General features: G+C 34.0%; 1 protein-coding gene across 3 annotated transcripts; it reads left to right on the top strand.

The window, feature by feature from the left end:
* The first annotated feature begins 2,760 nt into the window (after positions 1-2,760).
* LOC139500666 (uncharacterized) lies at positions 2,761-20,646 on the top strand. 3 transcript variants are annotated; one of them, XM_071289445.1, is made up of 2 exons: positions 2,761-2,876; positions 19,544-20,646. In XM_071289445.1, the coding sequence occupies exon 2, from the start codon at positions 19,580-19,582 to the stop codon at positions 20,627-20,629; it is 1,050 nt and encodes a 349-aa protein (XP_071145546.1). In that variant the 5' UTR covers positions 2,761-2,876; positions 19,544-19,579; the 3' UTR covers positions 20,630-20,646. The 3 variants fall into 3 exon arrangements, with proteins under 3 accessions (XP_071145546.1, XP_071145548.1, XP_071145549.1); XM_071289447.1 differs by lacking the exon at positions 2,761-2,876 and adding an exon at positions 8,873-8,971; XM_071289448.1 differs by lacking the exon at positions 2,761-2,876 and adding an exon at positions 15,138-15,181.
* Positions 20,647-22,547: the final 1,901 nt, after the last annotated feature.

Genomic DNA, 22,547 nt, shown 5'->3' on the forward strand with positions numbered 1-22,547 from the left:
CCGAAACTATTCAGTGAAGGCCAACAATTAAAAAAAAATAGTAATATATAATAAGAAGGTGTGATATGATTTTCTTATCCCTTGCAGGAATAGATTAACTTAGACGTATTTGGCACAACTTTTGGGAAGTTCGGATCCTCAAGTCAATGCTCTACAACTTTGTACTTGTTTGGCTTAAGGGCATACGATAAAGTAGAGATCCCTCGTTGATTTTTTCTTAAAATTTTGATAGGAGGTCAATTTCAATGTGTACTTTTCAAATATGCAAAGAAAAAAGTACCATCATGACTTACTTTTTGAGATAATTTGGTTCGAAATTTGCATATTTGGAAGAAAATCCCTGGTTTTTCATAAATAAGGACTTTTAAAGAAAGTAACAATACTTTTGAACGAAAAGTCATAACTTAACCCGTTTTGTGTTGATCATACAAGTAACAAAGCCGGTGACAAGACTAATTCAGTAAGTCACATTCTTACACAGCATCATAGTGGATATCAAAAACCTTAGAGCGCATCATACTTTGTTTAAAAAAAAACAATCGAAACAGCCAATCTGAATATGGAATAGAATAGAATAGAATATTTTTATTTCCCAGTTTACAGGGGCCATAAAGGGCATAAAATCAGATACAATTGATTTACATAATTGGTAACAACAACAATAGCGACATATAAATATATGTTTAGTATATAAGCATTGGTCATAAACAACATATATATTGTGAATAAAAGAATAAAATTACATTATATATGCATTTATTCTCAAATCATTTACTTGACTTGGTGTCAATATTCATACCTGATCTCCTTAATTAAAACAGTCACAAATATAACAAGCCCAGTTTTTCCATAACAGTTACATTTTCTTGCAAACATTTAGAAGATTTATTTAAATTTATAAAATTATCACAATTGTTAGAAATGTATTGCAAAAAAACATTCCCTTTGAATATCATAAAGAGGACATTCTAATAAAAAATGAAGCTCATCTTCAACTTTACCAAGTGAGCAATTTGAACAAAGACGATTAGATCTTTCTATATGTTTTTTTTTAATTATAAAAAAGAAGGTGTGGTATGATTGCCAATGAGACAACTGTCCACAAGAGACCAAAATGACACAGACATTAACAACTATAGGTCACCGTACGGCCTTCAACAATGGGCAAAGCCCATACCGCATAATCAGCTATTAAAGGCCCCGAAATGACAATGTAAAACAATTCAAACGAGAAAACTAACGCGGGTCTTATTTATATAAAAAAAGAAATGAAAGAAAAACAAATATGTAACATATAAATGTTCCGGACCATATGAGTATTTGGACCATACGCGTATGGTCATGACCATATGGGTATATACTCATATGGTCCGACCATACGCGTATGGTCGGGGTAATTAACAAGTTTACAGGTAACACCCATCTCTTCATAAGGTATAACAATTGTAGTTGTCACGTCATTAAAAAGACGATATCAAAGGTCATTTCATTATATTATAATAACAAAAGAAGCAGTTTTGTGCATTTAATTATAATCACTAGTCACTATAATAAACACATTTTATTCATATAGTCATTACCGACTTGTTGTTACGAGTGCATGGCAAAATGTCGACTTAGGTAGATATTTCCATAATTTCTTAATGACTGTCATGGAGTTTCCCCGAGACCTCGGGATCACTGTACGCAGCTGATAAAAAGGCTACCTTTTCGCTCGAATGCAAATGGTGTAACTGCAAAGGATCGTGCACAATCAAGACGTGCAAATGCAGAAAAAGTTATGGTACCGTGTGGAAGTTAATGCCATCCTAAGCGTAATTTTAAGAATACAATTCGCGATGAAAACTAATTGTGGCATCTATATTTGTTTTTTTTTATAGCCTTTGAATTATAAAATTAATACATTTTTATGTAAAAATCATTGGTTTTATTTAGATAAAGTTTATTAATATTTGAAAAAATACCTATATGGTCCAAATACTCATATGGTCCGGTCCGTTAATAACCAAACCAGTATATATACCCATATGGTCCGACCATACGCGTACGGTCGGACCATATGAGTATACGCATATGGTCATGACCATACGCGTATGGTCCAAATACTCATATGGTCCGGAACATAAACAAACGACAACCACTGAATTACAGGCTCCTGACAGACGGCATACATATATATATGCATAATGTGGCGGGGTTAAACATGTTAGCGGAATAAACAGCTTCTGGATTAAAGGATTATATGAACTAAAAGTCATATGCAACTTCAAACTAAAAAAATAATATGCATATGTTTTTTATAACTAAATGGCTAGTTTTTATAATAAAACTTATAAAAACGTCAATCCCGCGTCACGCTTTAACCCCAATGAGACACACTTCACACCACTACACCATTAATGTTATATAAGAAAATATGTAAATTTTAATACACTTTATTATACTGATAAATTCGTGATTATACAAAATCCATCAACACCAAATGATGTAAAAGCAGTTGTTTCTTTTATTAAAGAATTATTAAAACTGAGGAAAGGAGACCCATAGTATACAGTAGATTCTAACTGTTTTTATCATATCTATTATAATTTTGTCGAGTTTTCATTGTTTGTTTTGTCTATGTATTTGCCATAACCAAAATTGGTTTTTGTTTGTTTTGCAAATAAATAAAGATTACTTTCAATCCTTCTAAAAATACAGAAACGTTGTTTACTAAACACGGAATTATTGATCGTCTCCAGTTCAGTGTATTTTTAACGTCAGCCTCTATGTGATTTTAACTCCAACGTGCCAACGTGCCAACCGTATCAACATTAAAATACTATCTATATCCTGGACGTCTTGAAGATAAAAACAGTATCAAAGTTTTCTAAAAGGTAGGTTTGTTGCACAGAGTGGTAGATATTATACAAACATGTTTGTTCTTCCAAATAAGTATGTTGACATCATTTTTTGTACCATGCAATGAAATTGACGTCATTAATTGTCGTCATTCCATTTTCCAAATCTTGATTCGTTCAATAAATAACTTCAACGTACCAATTTTCAGCCCGTTCCCTACATGCCCTAGTCAAAGATCGTCAAAATATTTACATGACATTATAGTCAAGCGTCGTGGCTTCATCAATAGAGCATAGAATTTCTAACACAGGCACTTGTTTCTATCCATACGAAGGTCGACTATCCATATAAATAGAAGAAGGTGGCTAACGAAATTTTTTTTAGGTCACGACAGTCTCCGCTTGGGACGCTTTTTCTACCCTTCAACTTAATGCTAAAAATCCCTACCTTATATGAATCGATTCAGTGAATATTTTCCTTTAACACTAAACTAATTTCATAATCCCCACAGTGTTCCTCTTCACGGTAATCTACTCTCAATTCACTAAACCATGTCCAAAAGTTCAACTACCATCTTTCCAATGTATCTACTTCCGGTTGTGGGCAGAATGCTATCTTTTTAAAAACGAAATGATTCTGTAAAATTACCAGTTTATTATTTTCATTATCAATATATTTTTAAAGATGAAATTTCACCGAAATAAGTACATTTATTGTTGTTATTAAAAAAATCAGAAAGTCAGAAACTAATTTGAATGAATTCGATAATACTAGAGAATTCCGAATGTATATGGTAACTCTAAAGAATTTCATCGATCTTTTATTTTGGAGGTAAAAAACGTATCAGAATTAGGGGAAAGAAACTGAGTCAATGAAAACAAAATAAATTTACTGCGATGTCAACCGGAAGTAGATACATTGGAAAGATGGTAGTTGAACTTTTGGACATGGTTTAGTGAATTGAGAGTAGATTACCGTGAAGAGGAACACTGTGGGGATTATGAAATTAGTTTAGTGTTAAAGGAAAATATTCACTGAATCGATTCATATAAGGTAGGGATTTTTAGCATTAAGTTGAAGGGTAGAAAAAGCGTCCCAAGCGGAGACTGTCGTGACCTAAAAAAAAATTCGTTAGCCACCTTCTTCTATTTATATGGATAGTCGACCTTCGTATGGATAGAAACAAGTGCCTGTGATTTCTAATCAGAGATTGTGTAAGGTTTGAATCTCGCTTAGACTTAGCTGCGGAACCGTAGCTCTTTTGGTCCTTATGTTAGTTTTTGACTATTTGCGGACATGGACATGGTCCGCAAATAGTCAAAAAATAAGCTACAGTTCCCCAGCTAGCTTAGACTATATACGCAATCATAGTTATATCAAATTTTAATGTTTCTATCATATTTGTTAGGACGTTGGCTTTATTCATAGAGTCATTCTGGTTCATTTTGACTATAAAGTATACTAGTATATCATTTTATTATTGAAAAAAATAATGTATCGCTTATTGTGTGCATTCCTATGACTGTCCATACTCTTGACTTACTTTCTATTCATGTGACTGTCTAAATTTATTACATATATGCAAGGAACAACTGTCGTCAAACTGATGTAGGTGCCTGTACATAACCAATAACGCGAGAATTTATTATATAGCAATGAAGCCCAAATTCTGCGTGTGTAATATATACATAACTTAAAATGAGGCCATTGTATACAAGTTTCAAAACAACACAATCAATTTTTCGAAACCTTTTTTGAACATGGTATTATATGTAACAAATGCAGTCAATAGCAATTTTTTTGCAAATTCACTGACTGTGTAGATACAAGTACTGCCATTTTTACCACCGTCCCTGCACCGGTACCTAATTAAATAAGTCAGCAGAAAATAAAACAACACCACAGAACAAATCAATTTACACTACAAATCGTGTAGGTAAAGCATCAAAAAGCTATTGCATCTGTATCACAACGAAGGACCGATTTGTTAAAATGCCATACAAGGTGTATTATGGCCAAATACAGATGTTAGATGTTCTCCGGTTAAAATAGATATTATCTTATTTTATCTTAAAAAACCTTAAAAGATCAGGGTATCGTTTCACAAAGATTCGTACGACTTACGTTTACGATTAAACTTACGTTTAGCGTAAGATTTTACCTGCGAGTGTTTCACAAAGGTGATCGCAAACGTAACGTAAACGTAACGTAGACTTACGATAATAATGGAAAAGGGGTGCTCTCTTTGACAGCCGCGTTCATGTCTATAAAAAGAATCGTTCTTTCAAAACCAGGAAGAACATTCATACCATCGTATTTTGAAATAATTATCAGTTTTTTTGTTAGTATAGTAATGAGGTTTAGTGAGGTAAGCATGATAAGTGTCCAATCTAGTTTTAAGAAATTTTTTGCTTTGATTTTATTAGAAAATTGACTGGCGGAGGTTGTTTTTTTCATGCACGGTCTGTTTTTGCTATTGTTGAAGAATGATGAAGTCATACAAAAAAAAAAAAACCAGTTACATTCATTTGGACTTTTTTACTAGAAATTATAAGTATCTTTGAATGTTATTTATGAACAGGTATAAAATGTGTTAAGCATTGTGAAAGTTTCTTGTGCGTGTCTAGGTTGTTTTTTTGTCAAGGAGAAACCCACTGGCAAAACAACAGTCAATTATGGAAATGTAAAAAGTATATGCATATTTTTATTTCATATTTTATAACGCTATGCGGTGCATTTGTTATTGTATCATCCAAAAAATAGTCATCAGGACATTAGGAAAGCATACAATAGATAAAAGATGTGGTGTGATTGCCAATGAGACAACTCTCCATAAGAGACAAAAAATAACAAAGAAATTAACAGAACTTATAGGTCACCGTACGTCCTTCAGCAATGAGCAAAGCCCATACCGCATAGTCATCTATAAAAGGCCCCAAAATGACAATGTAAAACATTTCAAACGAGAAAACTAACGACCTGATTTATGTAAAAATTGAACAAAAAACAAATATGCAACGACAACCCCTGAATTACAGGCCGACATGGGACAGGCACATACATACGTTTGGCGGGTTTAAGCATGATAGCGGGATCCCCCCTTTTTAACCTGGGACAGTGTCAAACATAACAACATATGAACGAACTATAAAAATCAGTTGAAAAAGGCTTAACTCATCAGATGGACTAAAATTCATCAGATGGACTAAAATACAAGTGGACGTGGACGGGTACTATTATTATATTTATTAGTATTATTTGAGCCTGGAAGCAATTTTTAAGCAAGAACAACTTAAGCTGAGATTGCTGTTCGGGGTGAAGGCCGTACTTTGACCTATAATTATTAACATTAAATACATTTAATAAAGTGGCCACTGATTTTTTTCTCAATAAAATCAGTGGCTAAAAATTACCCGTTTTCCTTCGATTTCCTTACTTAAAGAAACATCAGTATTGCTGGATCCTGGAAGCAATTTTAATGCAAACAATTATTATCTGTATTTAAAAAAAAAATTGTTAGAAATCAAACTGGTAAGTTAAAAAATACATATCGTAAAGCAAGATCATAGAACGCAAGATTTTTGTTTATCGAGGACCTTGAATTTCAATATTATTGAAAGCTGAACAGACATGTACATTTTGTATATAACTACAACCAGGGACTTTCTATAATAGTATATACTTAGTATAGAAAGTTCTTGCTACAACGAATGGGAGTGTTTATCTACTAACGTATTGAACATAATACTCTCGTAAGATCGGGAGACAATAACAAAAATAATATTAATAGTGTAAAAATATGCAAGTGTTCGGTAAACAGGAAGTTGTCGAGTGATGAATCTGAAAACGCATCACACGGTATAGCTGACTTATATAAATCCTGAAACCAAATTTCAGAAATCCTTGTATTGTAGTTCCAGAGAAAAATGTGACGAAAATTTTCAACTTGGCTATCATGTGTAAAATCAGACAAGTGTTCGGTAAACAGGAAGTTGTCAAGTGATGAATCTGAAAACGCATCACACGGTATGGCTGACATATATAAATGTTGATACCGAATTACAGAAAGGGTGGATGTGTAGTTCCTGAGAAAAATGTGACGAAAGTTTCATGGGACGGACTGACTGACGGACGGACTGATGGACGGACTGACGGACGGACTGACAGACAGAGGTAAAACAGTATACCCCCCCTTTTTTTAAAGCGGGGGTATAATGATCCAACACCTGATTCAGCCGGTAACGAATTTCCGATATCATAAAAGATTCCAAAAAAAAGGGAACTTCCTCTGCTTAATTGAGCCCCTAAATAAATTTGAATATTGTTATATGTGTTCTCGTACAAAAACTGAATAACACTGAGACGGACGGCTACACGAAAAAAAATTAAAGAAAAATACTGAAACGGTTCACTATCGATCAAAAATTCGGAAAATTACAGATATATCACGTATCATGATACAGCTGTTAAGGAAGCTGGCTTGTCAGATTTTGGATTTTTTGTCAGATTTTCAGAATCCTCTGGTTTTATCCATTTGAATGCCTTGAAAAAAATTGCCCGGTGACTCCCATTTTTCTTTTTGAAATTCTTTGACATGTATAATGATAAACCGATAATCTGTAAATTAAAGTCTTATAAAATTTTAATTACTTTTTAACAGTTTTTGAGAACTTTAACTTGTCAATGATAAAGCTATGAAAAGTCAAGAGAAAATATTTTCCCGCTAAAATTTCAATGGCTCATATCTCGAAAACAAGCACGATGACCTATATATATATTTTTTGCTCTTTGGATTCCTTTATTAAGGTCAAGTAACAGTAAATGAACGCCGTCTAGCGGATTCCGCGAAATATTGCGACGTTTTGTACGAATAACGTCCCTTTGACCAGATTTTGCAATATTAAAATTTCAACCGGCGACTTTTCAATGGGACAACGGTAAATCTGACGGAAAGTATGTATCTTCTAGGAGAATGAACTTGTTTGCTAAAATTGAAGAAATGCTACAGGATTTTGAAAATTAATATGAAAACAGTCATGAAGACGACCTTCAAAACGAAAATCAGGTGTTTGAGTTTGGATATCTGCCTACCAGTTAAAACAAGTGTGAAAACTGTTGACCACTATTTCTACATAATTGTGATGAGGAAAAACAGTGCGGTCTCGACAGTATATTGAACTCTGACACAAAATAGTACTTTTGATGTCATTGTTTACTTAAACTAACCAACAAATATGCAGAAATGAAACTTCTGGTGAAAGGGCAATATATTTAGACCATTTTGAGTCAAAATTCACTTGTCTATGAGTTTGCTTTAAAAATTCAGGATTAATGCGCTTCATAGTACACTAATTTAAGATTTCCAGAAAACAGGGAGTTATTTTGGTAGTACCTGTGTTTTCAAGATCAGAAATTTCATATAAGACTTTAAACATTGGTTGAAAATTGGCATGTAGAAAGGTGATACATGTACAATTCAGGATATACCTGGTTTCCTTGAAGTTAAACTTAAGGTAAAATATTTAGATAGCTGTGAAAATTGCAAGATTCGGTTGAACAGATAGGGATTTTTAATTGGTGGTTTGACACCTTTATTTTCGTTTTCCTCCCAAAATAACACAAACTGAAAAATCATAAGAAAAGATGACAAATGCGACTATACCTATATAGAACACAGAGGCATGATGATTAATTCATTGTAGAAGGAAGAGAAGCGACACACAAAATTAGGTCTTCTCGTTTATTAGTATAGATACTCTAACTTTTCTTTTACAGTACTTTGTATATCCCCATCCCTGTTTCACTTGAATTATTGTCAGCTTATTCGAATATGAGCATGTTTTCTGGAACGTTTGAAATAAATGCAATTCATCTAATGTTTGAATGTAAATTTACACAATCATGTAATTATAAACATTAAGCATGTTTTAAAAACAAGAAGAAAGGTTTATAAGTGCAACACACGGTATTTTTGGACAAGAAATCAATTTTTCTTACACTTTTAAAATTCAAATGAAGTAAAACAAGAAATCAATCTGGTTGACGCAACAATGACAATCTGTTACACAGAATAATAGTGGTGCATTTCTTTCCAGTGGGTCTCAATCAACACTGATTTACAGAAATCTTGGTAAGAATTTAGTCTTATATGCTTGATTTTTTTATTAGTTGTTATTGGCTTTGAACAAGCTGTCAGTAACTGTGTGTATTGGCGGATACAGAGGGGGGGGGGGGGGGGCATGAGGGCGTACGCCCCCCTTTTTGCTTGGACTTAGACTAGACTTCGTAAACTTTGCCATTTCCCGTGTATTTAATTTTTATGAGACATTTCTTTTCATATACAGATTTTTTTTCGCCAGTATTTACTGATTATTTCAAAAGTAAAACTACAAAATACTGAACTCCGAGGAAAGTTCAAAACGGAAAGTCCCTAATCAAATGGCAAATTCAAATGATAAAACACATCAAACGAATGGACAACAACTGTCATATTCCTGACTTGGTACAGGCATTTTCAAATGTAGAAAATGATGGATTGAACCTGGTTTTATAGCGTTAAACCTCTAACTTATATGGCAGTCGCATCACAGTAGAGTGATTCGGTATGGTTGAGTTGACCAGTTCGTCGAAAAAACGTCACTCAGTCATTTTGAAATTCAAATTACAGGAACACATTTGCAATTCTGAGCATGAAAAATCATGACACCTTCAAAGCGACAAAGGAGTGAGCAAGAACGTATTGACTTCTATTTCACAATTCAACCAAAAAAAGTTATACTCTATTATAATCTCATGAAAAAAGTTCCACATTAATATTATTTACCTACGAAATTATGTTTAACCCCAAACGCCCGCGCCTATCTTAAAATAACATAGCTGAATAATTATCCCCAGTCAGTATAAGCTCTGGATAGATTTAAAGTGCAAGGTTCGAGCCATTGTTTGAGGAGGCAGTCTGAGATCTGAGAGTCTGGCCGTATTTAGATTGAAAACAATAATCTTGTCCACTTTTTGGCTAATAGAAACGAAAATTTCCAACAGAATAATATAGCATTAAATGAACATAATAAATAAAAAAAACGGGCGTATTTTTTTCGGGACGGGGGTTTTCATGAAATGATATATCGAATACTTTTATCAAGATCAGACTGCAACCTGCCTGCTGGTGTGGCCTTTATGTCCATTTGTCGACCGTCATTCACAAATTCGTTGTCGTTTCAGACTCATTAATAGCCTTTTGTTAATTTTCAATTGTGTTGGGTAAAACATATCAACCAAACATTTGTATAAAAATTGCTTCTTTGTCTTTTTTAACTCGTGTCGCTCGTATTGTAAAATTCACCGAATAGCGCGGTGTGTATCTTGTTTACAACAAGAAATCTGTGAGTTTATGCTAACTTAACATACAACAAGCGAGAATTTTCCATGTCAATTTTTTACTGACAAGTCCCACATCAAATATATCAGTTTATAGCTTTTGACCCATACTATAATTTTATGATAGACAATTTATGGGGAGAATACAACATCAAAAATGTCCAACTCTTACACTTAACAGCAACTATTAAATATGCATGCCCCACGTCAAGAACCGTTTAAAAAGTGCATTTTACACTTATTTTATGTTTTTTAGCCAAAAAAAGGTCCCAAAATTTGTTCGCCTCGCTCCGCTCGGCGAATTTAAAAATGTTTGCCCCACTTTGCAAAATCCTGGATCCGCCCCTGTATTCTATATGTAGTATGTCAAAACTGTCCATACAAAAACCCTATATTCACTGGAAAAAGACATCGTGTAGCAGGAAATAAGCAGAATGGGGGGCAAGTTTGGGACATTAATACTAAACTTAGTCTTGTACGGTAAGACTAGATATCCCCTATTTTGAAAATTATCACACCATTCGGAACAATTATTTTCAAAGTAGCGAAAAGGAAATGAACCACATAAATTAATACTGGTCATAAATTATCCGCTGCTGTCAGTCAGTCATATAGATGACACTAAACTATAACACATTTAAATTTTTAACCTTCTTTACGGTCGGAACAATAATTTAATATTCATACAAGTTTTTAGACTATAACAAATGAAAAATAAACAAAAATGACGTTTCACGATCATTAATCCATCGCTACATTTTGTATTCTGACGTGTTTGTTTTTTTCTAATGGTGTTTTCTTTCACGTCCGCAATTTTGTTGAAAGTTTCGATGTTAAAAATAGAACACAAATCTTTTTAATAGATACATGTATAAATAGTTTATGGTTTAAAGAGTTATACATGGAATATTATCCTAATAAAAGAACATTCAGTGGATCCTTAAAAGAATTGTCTTACTAGTATTGATTCGTATGGTTGTCTCCTCAAAGGAAATTGTTCTATATAAAAATTATATATATATATATGGGTAAAAATTAACCGAATAAAAAATAAAAATGTACCCTGAAAGTAGCATCTCAAATATAGAATAGAACTGTTCTCAATTCTATTTCACCCATAAAACTTGAAGGTCGAGAACGAGATTATATCGATCATCTCTATATCATACTACTACTATATACCTACTAAAAAAATAGGAGGGGTCCTGATTTCGAAATCCCGGACTTTAAAAAATGAAATCCAGAGGTCCCGAATTTAAAGTAATTTAAAATAAATCCCGCCATCCCGAAATTCGAAAAAAGAATTCCCGGATCCCGAAAAGATTAATTCCGAAATCCTGTATTTAAAAATACCCGATCCCGGAGTTCCGATCCCGCCCCCCCCCTTTCCCTCATTTGTTTGGATGAACTAAATAACAAAACAAACATTTACGAGTCATGTCTCAGCCTGTGTGCAATTGTGTTTTTTTTTTTTTTGTGTTTTTGGGGGGGGAGGGGGGATTATTTTGGTAGGCATATTAAACATTAATTTGTACATCTGTTTTTAAGTTATATCTCAATCTCCGTAAAAAAAAAAGTACACTCTTCATGTATGAACAAAACTTTTGATGGTCTCCACCTGTATATAAAGATTTTCTTACTATAAAAATCCTTGACCGAGACAAAATGCGTAATTATCATTTTTTTAAAGAATTAATATATGGCGAAGATGTATGAGATTTTGAGACAAATATAATGAGGAAATAGTTCTCAATACAACAAAGGATATATCTCGTATTCCACAAAAGATTGTCGATATTACTTATGATATAGTATTGATTTTGATTTATTGCTGATGTTTAACGCCACGTTTCTCTATCTTTGACATTTTTCTTCTAGTTTAGTATATTTACCACATGTATCTGCTAGCATCCGTATAATTCGAAAATGCTCAAATTATAATATAAAAACGATTGCCCAAAAGTTTGCACTTGTAATCGGGAGGGGGGGGGGGGGGGGGGGGGGGCAATGAAATGTTTTCAAAATATTTCAGCAATTCTGTATACAATGAACACACTATTTTTTACGTGGAGATGCATACTCAAGAGACAACTTACCGTGCGCTGCCTATACAATAAAAAATTGTAATATTTTGACACAGAGAAAATAATTTCGCTCGGGCTCATTTCTTAAAAAGTCTTAAGAAACCTCAAATTAAAAAAAATAATGCATATGCTTTTTTTTTAATAACTGAATGGATAGTTTTAATTATGTGCATATACTTTTTTCTTAAGAAAATTCTTTAATTTGTTCATATTTAAAAGAAGTTTACTTTATTTTCTTTGCTTCCTTCCAGGAAGCAATTCCCCGACATATTTTCCGTATGCAAAGTGACCTCATGCAGTGTGACCCATCTCGTAAAAAATACGCATGAATGTCCTTAAAATAAACTATTATCTGATTGTATATGTTAAATACATGCTCAATATTCATGCTTTTTGTTGATTGTTGACAAACAGGTGACAATCGTTTATATTTAAACTTCGGCTTCAAAACACGAACTTTAATTACCTGCCATATTTTCACAACAACACTGACCGATTGAAAAAAAAATGACGATTATACGAAATTTATGCGAAAAAAATGATAAAATCGTGCACAGAAGACTAGTAAGTTTATGACGTTTGTATGCATTAGTTCAAGAGTTGGAATAACATTATTTTTCACTCGTTTATTATGACTTTAAGATCCCAAATTCTAACTTTCAACAAGATCTTGACTTCGAGGAGAGTATATTTATCTGAAGCTGAAATGGAGTGAAGGATTTTTTGTTTGTATTTGAAAGATAGTTGAATTTATTTTCAGAACATCGTCCTCCGCTGTAGTGTATAACCGCAGTACATGCATTGATAGATGGGAAAAAGGGGGTGAGGGAAGGGGTCATAACTAGGATTGTAATTTAATATCTAAGTGACTTGACATATCTATGTATTTATTGTTATCTTCATAAAGTCCGTGTAAAACATGAGTGATAAATGTTGTAGAACTAGCAAATAAGCTTTTATAATTTTCTTTTTTTGCTGAATATTTAGTACACAGTTAGTACAAGCACCGTGACACGACGTACCGATCCCTCTCTCTCCCTATCCGGGCTCCGTATAGGGGCGTTTTTCAATAAAAACGTATTTTCTTGTCCTAGCCACGTTAAAAAAAATGTGTTTGATCTTTGCAAGTAATTTTTTGTGCAGTCAGTACATTGAATTAGATTAAATATTTTGAAGCAAAGAAACAGTTTATTTTTTAGAGGGATTGATAAGATATTGACTCCTCAATGGTCCAAAACAACCAAAATGGCATGTCCCTAGACCGCCTGTTCAACATTCATACTCTAAAATATCGTAAAAAAATGAAGAAATTAATGGGGTTTTTACTTTACATAAGTTCTTTAATAATTCAAAAGTATGTTCAGAGCCAACATATTCTAATAAACAGCTTTCAATATAGGTTTTTTAATTTCAGAAGGTGTGTCCCTCACAAATTGTCCACTACGAAATGAAGTCATTAAAATTTGCCAATAAACAGTTTTATAAAATCAATGTAATTTTTGTTTGCAAGAGATATAAACATTAGGGTCTTACAAAAGAAGTGATGCTTTTATAACGGCAATTAAATTGTTGGTAAGAAAAATTGAGCACATTAAAATGGACCAGAGTGATACCGTATTTTTGATAATGTCCCCTACGAAACGGGTCAAATCTCCTTCAGTATCTGGTTTTAAAATTATGAAAAAAATATCAGTGTACAGCTTGATAAATGCTTTGATGAATACAATCAGTCTTGTTACTATTGCAATATAGGGATTGTGGGGAAAAAATAAAGCATGCGAATACGTCCCTTACGAAACGGTCCCCTACGAAACAAGTATGGGAGAAAAACGTTTCGTAGTGGACACTTTTTTTAATCTTTTTTCAATTATATTCGTGCAAAACAAATAACAAGGGTTAGTTTCGTGTAATTTTTATTATGTTTTTATTAACATATAATAGGGTTGATGTCAACTACGAAACTTTTTGTCCACTACGAAACGGTTTTGTCCACTACGAAACGCATCAAAATGTCCACTACGTAACATGAGTTGAACCTTCATATGTGAAGTACTGTCTAATCTGTATCGATAAAAATGATTTTCTAATTCAGAAAAAAATGAAATTTTTCTAGTATTTAAAGTAAACAAACTGGAATGTCTATAGGAAACATTTAAAATTGCAAAAAATATGTGTGTGTTTATAAGAAGTTTCGTAGGGAACAAAAGTCCCCTACGAAACAGTACACAAATTATGAAAATAATATCATTTTAAAGAATATTTAAGATTGCACTTTTTGTTTACAAACAGGTCTGTTATAGAGGTATTCAAAATAACTTTTGAAATTAAATTTTAGACAAGTTGATTTTCCATTTTTTTTTAGGTCTGAAAGTTACGCTTTTATTGAAAAACGCCCATAGAACAGAACAGAACATATTCATATATAGTGCTGTGCTAGCGTACTCACTTCTATGTTTTTATGGTCAAATATTTGGACTATTGAAAGTTAAGTTAAAGGAAAAAAAGTCAAATGTACTGGAAAATACGATTATTTCAGGAATTTAAATTTTCAGTTACTTATGATTGGGACAATATAACATAAATACATGTATTCTAATGATCCAATGACACTTATTTTTCTTTAAGATAATGTAATGTTGTTGATTTTTACAAATTGTCAACAGGTTAAATCACTACGATTTGACTTACGACTGTCTGTTAATACTCGTAAGTTTACGATCAAACTTGCGATAAAATTCTACTTACGATTGTTTATGAAACGGTCAAAAACTTACGATTTGACTTACGACCGACGTACGATCTAAGATTGTCGTACGATTCTTTGTGAAACGATGGCCTGGTAGTCTTGAAGATAAAACAGTATCAAAGTTTTCTAAAAGGTAGGTTTGTCGCACAGAACGGTAGATATTATACAAACATGTCGACATCATTTTTTGTACCATGAAATTGACGTCATTTTAAAAGGCATTAAACAGATTCTTACACCACAGGGGCTTGTTTAGTGGGTCAGACGATGTTTTACTGTCAATGGCGATCGCTATCCTATATTATATAGGATAGCGATCGCCATTGACAGTAAAACCTCGTCTATAGGATAGCGATCGCCATTGACAGTAAAACCTCGTCTGACCCACTAAACAAACCCCTGTGCTTACACTAAAACAGGTTCAAGTTGTCGTCATTCCATTTTCAAAATCTTGATTCAATCAATAAATAACTTCAATGTACCAATTTTCAGCCCGTTCCCTAGTCGAAGATCGTCAAAATATTTACATGACGTCTTTAAAGGAAATGATAATGTTTTGCTGTGACCGTTGTAAGGTAGCACATCAACAAATTAAAATGAATTAATCCACCTTCCATTCCAAGACGTCATAAATATTTCGACTGCCCCTGCCCCTTTTGTCATATCGCATGTCTTGATTACTATTTTAGAACTGAGGGAGCTATTCTCATTTTTTGTAATTTCCCGTGTCCCGCTAGACTTCATTTCCCGTTTTCACGGCACAATACTTTGACTTTCACGTGTCACGCTTATAAAAAAATCTGCAATCCCGCTTCACGCTTAGATCCCAATGAGACCCCCTAAGGCAGCAACCATTTGATTTTTTTTGGGGGGGGGGGGCTATGTTTTTTTTTGGAAAAAAAAGTTTGTTTCCAGTTTTTGGAGAAAAAAATAATTTGTTTTTGATTCTGAGAAAAAAAAATTGTTTGTTTCACCCTCAGCTGCCATATGTAATGCTAAAATTGAAAGAAAAAAATTGTTTTCAACTTGTTGCGAAAAAAAAAATTGTCTAGAAAAAAAAACCATAGCCCCCCAGAAAATCAAATGGTTGCTGCCTAATCAGTTGTGAATGGAGTAGAACGAACATGTCGGGCCATGTGCTTAAAAAAGAGCTGGATTTCTTAAGCCCCCCAATATTATCTAAGCCCGGGCTACCATTGATTTTATTGGTTTTGGGGGGGGGGGGGGGGGGCTAAGATGAAAAATTTGTTCTGCCTCTTTTTATTAGTTTATTCTGATTTTTCCTTTTAAAATAAATTGGCATCCTTCCTTTTTTTTGCCAAGTTGCTCATCCTGCCTTTATGTCCTTTATTAACTGAAAACTCCTATCTTGCCTTTTTCAAAGAGGTAGGGCCAATTTGCCGTGATTTTTTTTCACAGAAGGGACAATTTCAAAAAGTGCCGACAGAATAGAATTTACTATAAAAAAAAAAATGCTTTTTGATCAATATCTCGATTTACTAATTATAATATGATATGTGTGATCAATAGTTAATTTAACACTCAAAAAGTCCAATATGCGGAATTTATGGTGTTTTTAGGTAGGAAAAACAGGGAATCCCCCCAGAAGAACATGTCAAACCAAAAAAAAAGTTATGTTTTTTGTGACTGTTGTAATTTATACTATGTTTTCCCTCAAAAATTGGTTTGGTGTGTCCTTATTACACAAAAACAACAGTCAACTATTTTATGAAATAATTGTAACATCGCTAAATTGTACTGATAAGATAGCTTCTTAAAATAAGACATTATACTCAAGCGTCGCGGTGGCTCCATCAATAGAGCATAGAACTACTAATCAGAGATTATCATTGTTTTGAAGATAAGCCTAAGGTTTGAATCTGGCTTAGACTTCAGTTACTGACAAGACTGACAAGTTACGTGGTATGGTACCTTATGTGCATAAAACAATTAAACAAAGTCTATTATATAAAAGAAAAAAGCAGTTCTGAGACATACATGAATCACCCCCTGCCTGTATCTTACAAATAGCTGTACTTAATAATTAAACAAAGTCAAGTTAAAAAATCAATAGTCTTGGCCTTGTTTTTTGTAGGAATACCTGGCGTTCATTATCGTAGCGGCTACGTAGATTTTTGCCTAGCTGCTATCGATATCTATGTAGAAGCTATAGGCTAACTACACGTCCAATAGACAAAAATACTACGTAGCCGCTACGATATTGAACGCAACCCTGTTCAAGGTATAAAAATAAATAATGTGACGTATGTTCATGTACTATAATTATTATCTATCTGGCTATTTAAAACATGATTTACCTATCTTATCAATTGAAAAGAATTCACGGCAAAATGGCTCTAGCTCTTTTATCCTAGCACTCACACCCCTTTCTCCATGCAATTAAAATGGTAGTTCCCTAATAGTTAGTCAGTTTCCCTCAGCTATCATTTTCTTATTTTATTTATTTGCAATTTTTTATTTTCAAATAAAGGCACGGTGTTGTGCAGATATATCTTTGGCCCGCCTGGTCAAGATATAGTCCAAATAATAGTCTGGCAAGGCTATTTTTTTCTTTTCTGGAAAGCCTTCTTCGTCAGACGTCAAAATTGAGGAGGGGTCTGAGGAGTCCTGATCCCGAAATCCTGGGCTTAAAAACATAAAATTGAGGTCCCGAATTTAAAAAAAAAAAATCCCGACATCCGGCCGGAAAATAAAAAAAAAAGAAATCCCGGATCCCGAAAGGGTCAATTCCGAAATCCCGAGCTTAAAAACACCCGATCCCGACGTCCCGGAAAAGGTACTGCCCTCCCCCCTAATTATTTGGACTAGTCTAGGAACAGAGTTCACGTCCCTTGATTTTCAATGTCTACAAATATAGTTCATAAATGATCCTCATGAGGTGTTGATGAATTGTTGCTGCCTTATTGCCGATCAACTGCTACCCTAAATGTTCACACCTCTTTTGTCCCCTTTAGTCTTAGTTCAGATGTGTTTCAACACTTGGACATTCCCCGTTAGTCTTAGTTCAGAAGTGTTTTAACACTCGGATAGACTAAAATGTCCCAAGTGTGTAAACACATCTGAACTGAGACTAACGGGGACTAATAATTAGTCGGATAACAATCGGATATTCCCATTTAGTCTGAGTTCAGAAGTGTTTCAAAAATCGGATATTCCCCTTTAGTCTTAGTTCAGAAGTGTTTCAACCATCGGATATTCCCCTTTAGTCTTAGTTCAGAAGTATTTCAACACTCTGATATTCCCTTTTAGTCTTAGGTCAGAAGTGTTTCAAAACTCGGATGTTCCCCTTAAGTCTTAGGTCAGAAGTGTTTCAACAATCGAATATTCCCCGTTAGTCTTAGGTCAGAAGTGTTTCAACACTCTGATAGTCCCCTTTAGTCTGAGTTCAGAAGTGTTTCAAAAATCGGATATTCCCCTTTAGTCTTAGTTCAGAAGTGTTTCAACATGATTTGTCACAGGTGTTTGTGCCCATTTTTAGCTCAACTGTCTTAAAGGCTAAGTGAACGTTTCTCATCATTCATGATTTGACGTTCGTCGATAGTGGACGTGACTTTTACAAATGTCTTCTCCTCTGAAACTACTGTGCAAAATTAAACAAACTTGTCCACAGTCATCATTGAGGTGTAAAAATTAAAAGTTCAATAAAAATTGTAAAAATTAAAAGTTTAATAAAAATTGTAAAGCTTAAAAATAAAGAAAAATTGAAATTAATTTTAAAGAGCAACCTCAATCAGGCATGCGCCAGAATGTAATCTTCAAAATGTTGATGGTTTTCTGTAACTAAAGAAGAAGAGGTATCTAATGACCCAGCCTGCCAACCAAAATGGCCAACATGGATACAAAATAAAAAACCGCTATACATAGAGAAAATCTAACAGCGGCAAAAGTGTTAAAAAATACGAGTTTTATCTATTTCTAATTTACGCCAAAACCGTCTGACAACTTTTTCTAGAATTATTGCCCTTAAATTATGAATAATACAATTTTTTTTAAATGGTGTTTTTAACTCGAAATTATAATAGGAGACAGAAACTTCAAACAGCAAAAATGATCAACCAAACACGATCTACACATAAGGCAACAACAAACCGACTAATATATAAACAAAGAGTACTCGAAGTTTCTGAAAGATAGGTCGAGCTAATAATAGCTATTAAATGAATCATGTATATAAACCTACTTTAAAAAGTATCAATCAGTACACATCCAACGAATTTAGCGTGGAAACGTCATAAACAATGCCTCCTAGTATTCATTTATCATTATACATGTATCTTGCAGCTTACTATTGGGTATTATGCATGAAAGGTCATTTATAGCATCTACAGTGTAAAGTGTTATAATTATTAAACGATTGTTTTTGTTTTTTCAGAAACAGTAATTTGCTTATTATTTTAAGATACAACTAGGTTTTAGGTTATAAACATAACATGTACTTCATGATTTTATTAAAGGTCATCATTTTTTATTGCAGGTTTATTAATTGACTAATTCATTGGATATTGCAGTCATGCTGAGAGCGTTATCAAGAATATGTAATAAAAGTTTTCTGACAAAAATGTTCATGTTACAAATTCTGCTGTTAAGCTTATTTGTAATAAACAGAATGACACAAACAGCTGAATCAACCACGTGTATAAACAACAATATTCAAAGGTCAAATGTTATAGTTAACCCTGATGGTAACCGTGGTTCCTTGAAACCAATAGATTTGATTCGAAATGATTGTGGTGAACTTTGCAACACATCTAGAAGAGGTGAATCAGGTCCTTACTTTGACCATGTTACGGCAAATATTAATTGTGAAGCTCTATTCAGAAACGAATACATAGACAGTGGACATGGATTGGCACATGCGCCAAAGGAAATCCCAAAAGAACTTGTGGATGAATACACTATGAATGGTAGAGTTGGTATAAAGAAATGGTATTTTGATGAACAGTATCTAGGCAAAAAAGCGTTCACACCAATTTGGACGGAAGAAATGATAGAGAAAAACATCAAACAAGCAAAAGCGCAAACACTTTTCAGTCCGTACGGTCTTGCAGAAATAAATGCTTTGCGGGATGGGTTAAAGCATGCACCTGGAATTCAAGATGGCCGAGTTCTTGTTATAGGTTCTGAACGGCCTTGGGCTGAAGCATGCGTGTTAGAAGCAGGAGCACGTGAAATACTGACTTTGGAGTATGGAAAAATAATTTCTACGCATCCTAAAGTAAAAACCATCGTTCCGCTTGATTTCCGCATGCGGTATCTCAATAACACATTGGGAGAATTTGATGCGGTTGTTACATTTAGTTCAGTTGAACATTCTGGCCTCGGTAGATACGGCGACGCCCTCAATCCATGGGGAGACATTATTGCAATAGCAAGAGCTTGGTGTGTTACAAAACCGAAAGGATCCCTAACATTAGGTGTTGAATATAAGTATGAAGGCGAATACATAGCATTTAATGCACATCGTTATTATGGCAAAATACGGTATCCATATTTAACAACAAACTGGAAACAATACTATAAAGGTATAGGAACACAACTTGTTCATGTTTTTGTTAAATAAATATTGTTAGATATGCATTCATGTACATTTTAGCTCATCGATACCAATTGCATTATATGCAGTTATCATCTTACATCCATGATTGTAATTTTTAGCCAAACTGGTACCTCCAATTGAGCTTTTCTCATTACTTTGCGTCCGTCGTTCTTAGTCGTCGGCGTCCGTTTACTTTTACAAAAATATGTTTCTCTGAAACCACTAGGCTAATTGGAACCAAACTAACATTAGGGTTTCAAGGTTGAAAAAATGATATAGCATAATTTATGTGCATTTTATCCAACCTGACTCAGATTAAACTTGTTCAAATGATCTGTGCATGCTCTTATATTACTTCATGAATTTTAGACAAACCGTGCCCTATTAATGCTAAATCTTAATTTGGTCAATATCAAAATCATCAGGAATTGAAAAACAGCGATATAGGTTACGCAAGATTGCCGAGTTGTGGGAGCTAGACATTACATAACTTGTAATTTAAATCTGTTTATACATGTATAGAGCTTTTAACAACTGATGGTCAAAGTACATTGATCGACCTTCAATAATGAGACGAAACCCATACCCCAAAATAAGCTGAGGGTCACAGTACATTGATCAATCGACCTTTAAAAGTAAGACAAAACCAATACCTCAAAGTTAGCTGATGGTCACATAACATTGATCTACCTTCAATAATGAGACAAAACCAAAACCTCAAAGTTAGCTGAGGGTCAAAGTACATTGATCAACCTTCAATAATGAGACAAAACCCATACCACAAAGTAAGCTGATGGTCAAAGTACATTGATCAACCTTAAAAAATGAGACAGAACCATATCTCAAAGTAAGCTGATGGTCACAGTACATTGATCGACCTTCAATAATGAGACAAAACCCATACCTCAAAGTAAGCTGATAGTCACAGTACATTAATCGACCTTCAATAATGAGACAAAACCCATTCCTCAACGTAAGCTGATGGTCACAGTACATTGATCGACCTTCAATAATGAGACAAAGCCCACACCTCAAAGTAAGCTGATGGTCACAGTACATTGATCGACCTTCAATAATGAGACAAAGCCCACACCTCAAAGTAAGCTGAGGGTCACAGTACATTGATCGACATTCAATAATGAGACAAAGCCCATACCTCAAAGTAAACTGGGGGTCACAGTACATTGACTGACCTTCAATAATGAGGTAAAAGCCAAACATCAAAGTAATCTGAGGGTAACCACTCACGGTACATTGATTGACCTTCAATATTGAGACAAAACCCATACCTCGAAGTAAGCTGTTGGTCACAATACATTGATCGATCTGCAGTCATGAGGCAAAACCCATACCTCAAAGTAATCTGAGGGTCACGGTACATTGATCAATCTTCAATATTGAGACAAAACTCATACCTCAGAGCTAGCTTAGGGTCACAGTACATTGATCGACCTTCAATAATGAGGCAAAACCCATACCATAAAGTAGGCTGAGGGTCACAGTACATTGATCAACCTTCAATAATGAGACAAAACCCATTCCTCAAAGTAAGCTGAGGATCACATCAAATTGATCAACCGTCAATAATGAGACAAAACCCAAACCTCAAAGTTAGCTGAGGGTCACAGTACATTAATCGACCTTTAATAATGAGGCAAAACCCATACCTCAAATTTAGCTGATGGTCACAGTACATTGATCAGTCGACCTTCAAAAGTGAGACAAAACCCATACCTCAAAAGTAAACTAGGGGTCACAATACATTGATCGACCTTCAATAATGAGGCAAAACCCATACCTCAAAGTAAGCTGAGGGTCACATTGATCAACCTTCAATAATGAGGCAAAACCATCCTCAAAGTAAGCTGAGGGTTAAAGTACATTGATCGACCTTCAATAATGAGACATAACCTATATCTCAAAGTACACTGAGGGTCACAGT

This window comes from Mytilus edulis, chromosome 13 (genome assembly GCF_963676685.1).
Source record: "Mytilus edulis chromosome 13, xbMytEdul2.2, whole genome shotgun sequence".
Classification (NCBI taxonomy): domain Eukaryota; kingdom Metazoa; phylum Mollusca; class Bivalvia; order Mytilida; family Mytilidae; genus Mytilus; species Mytilus edulis.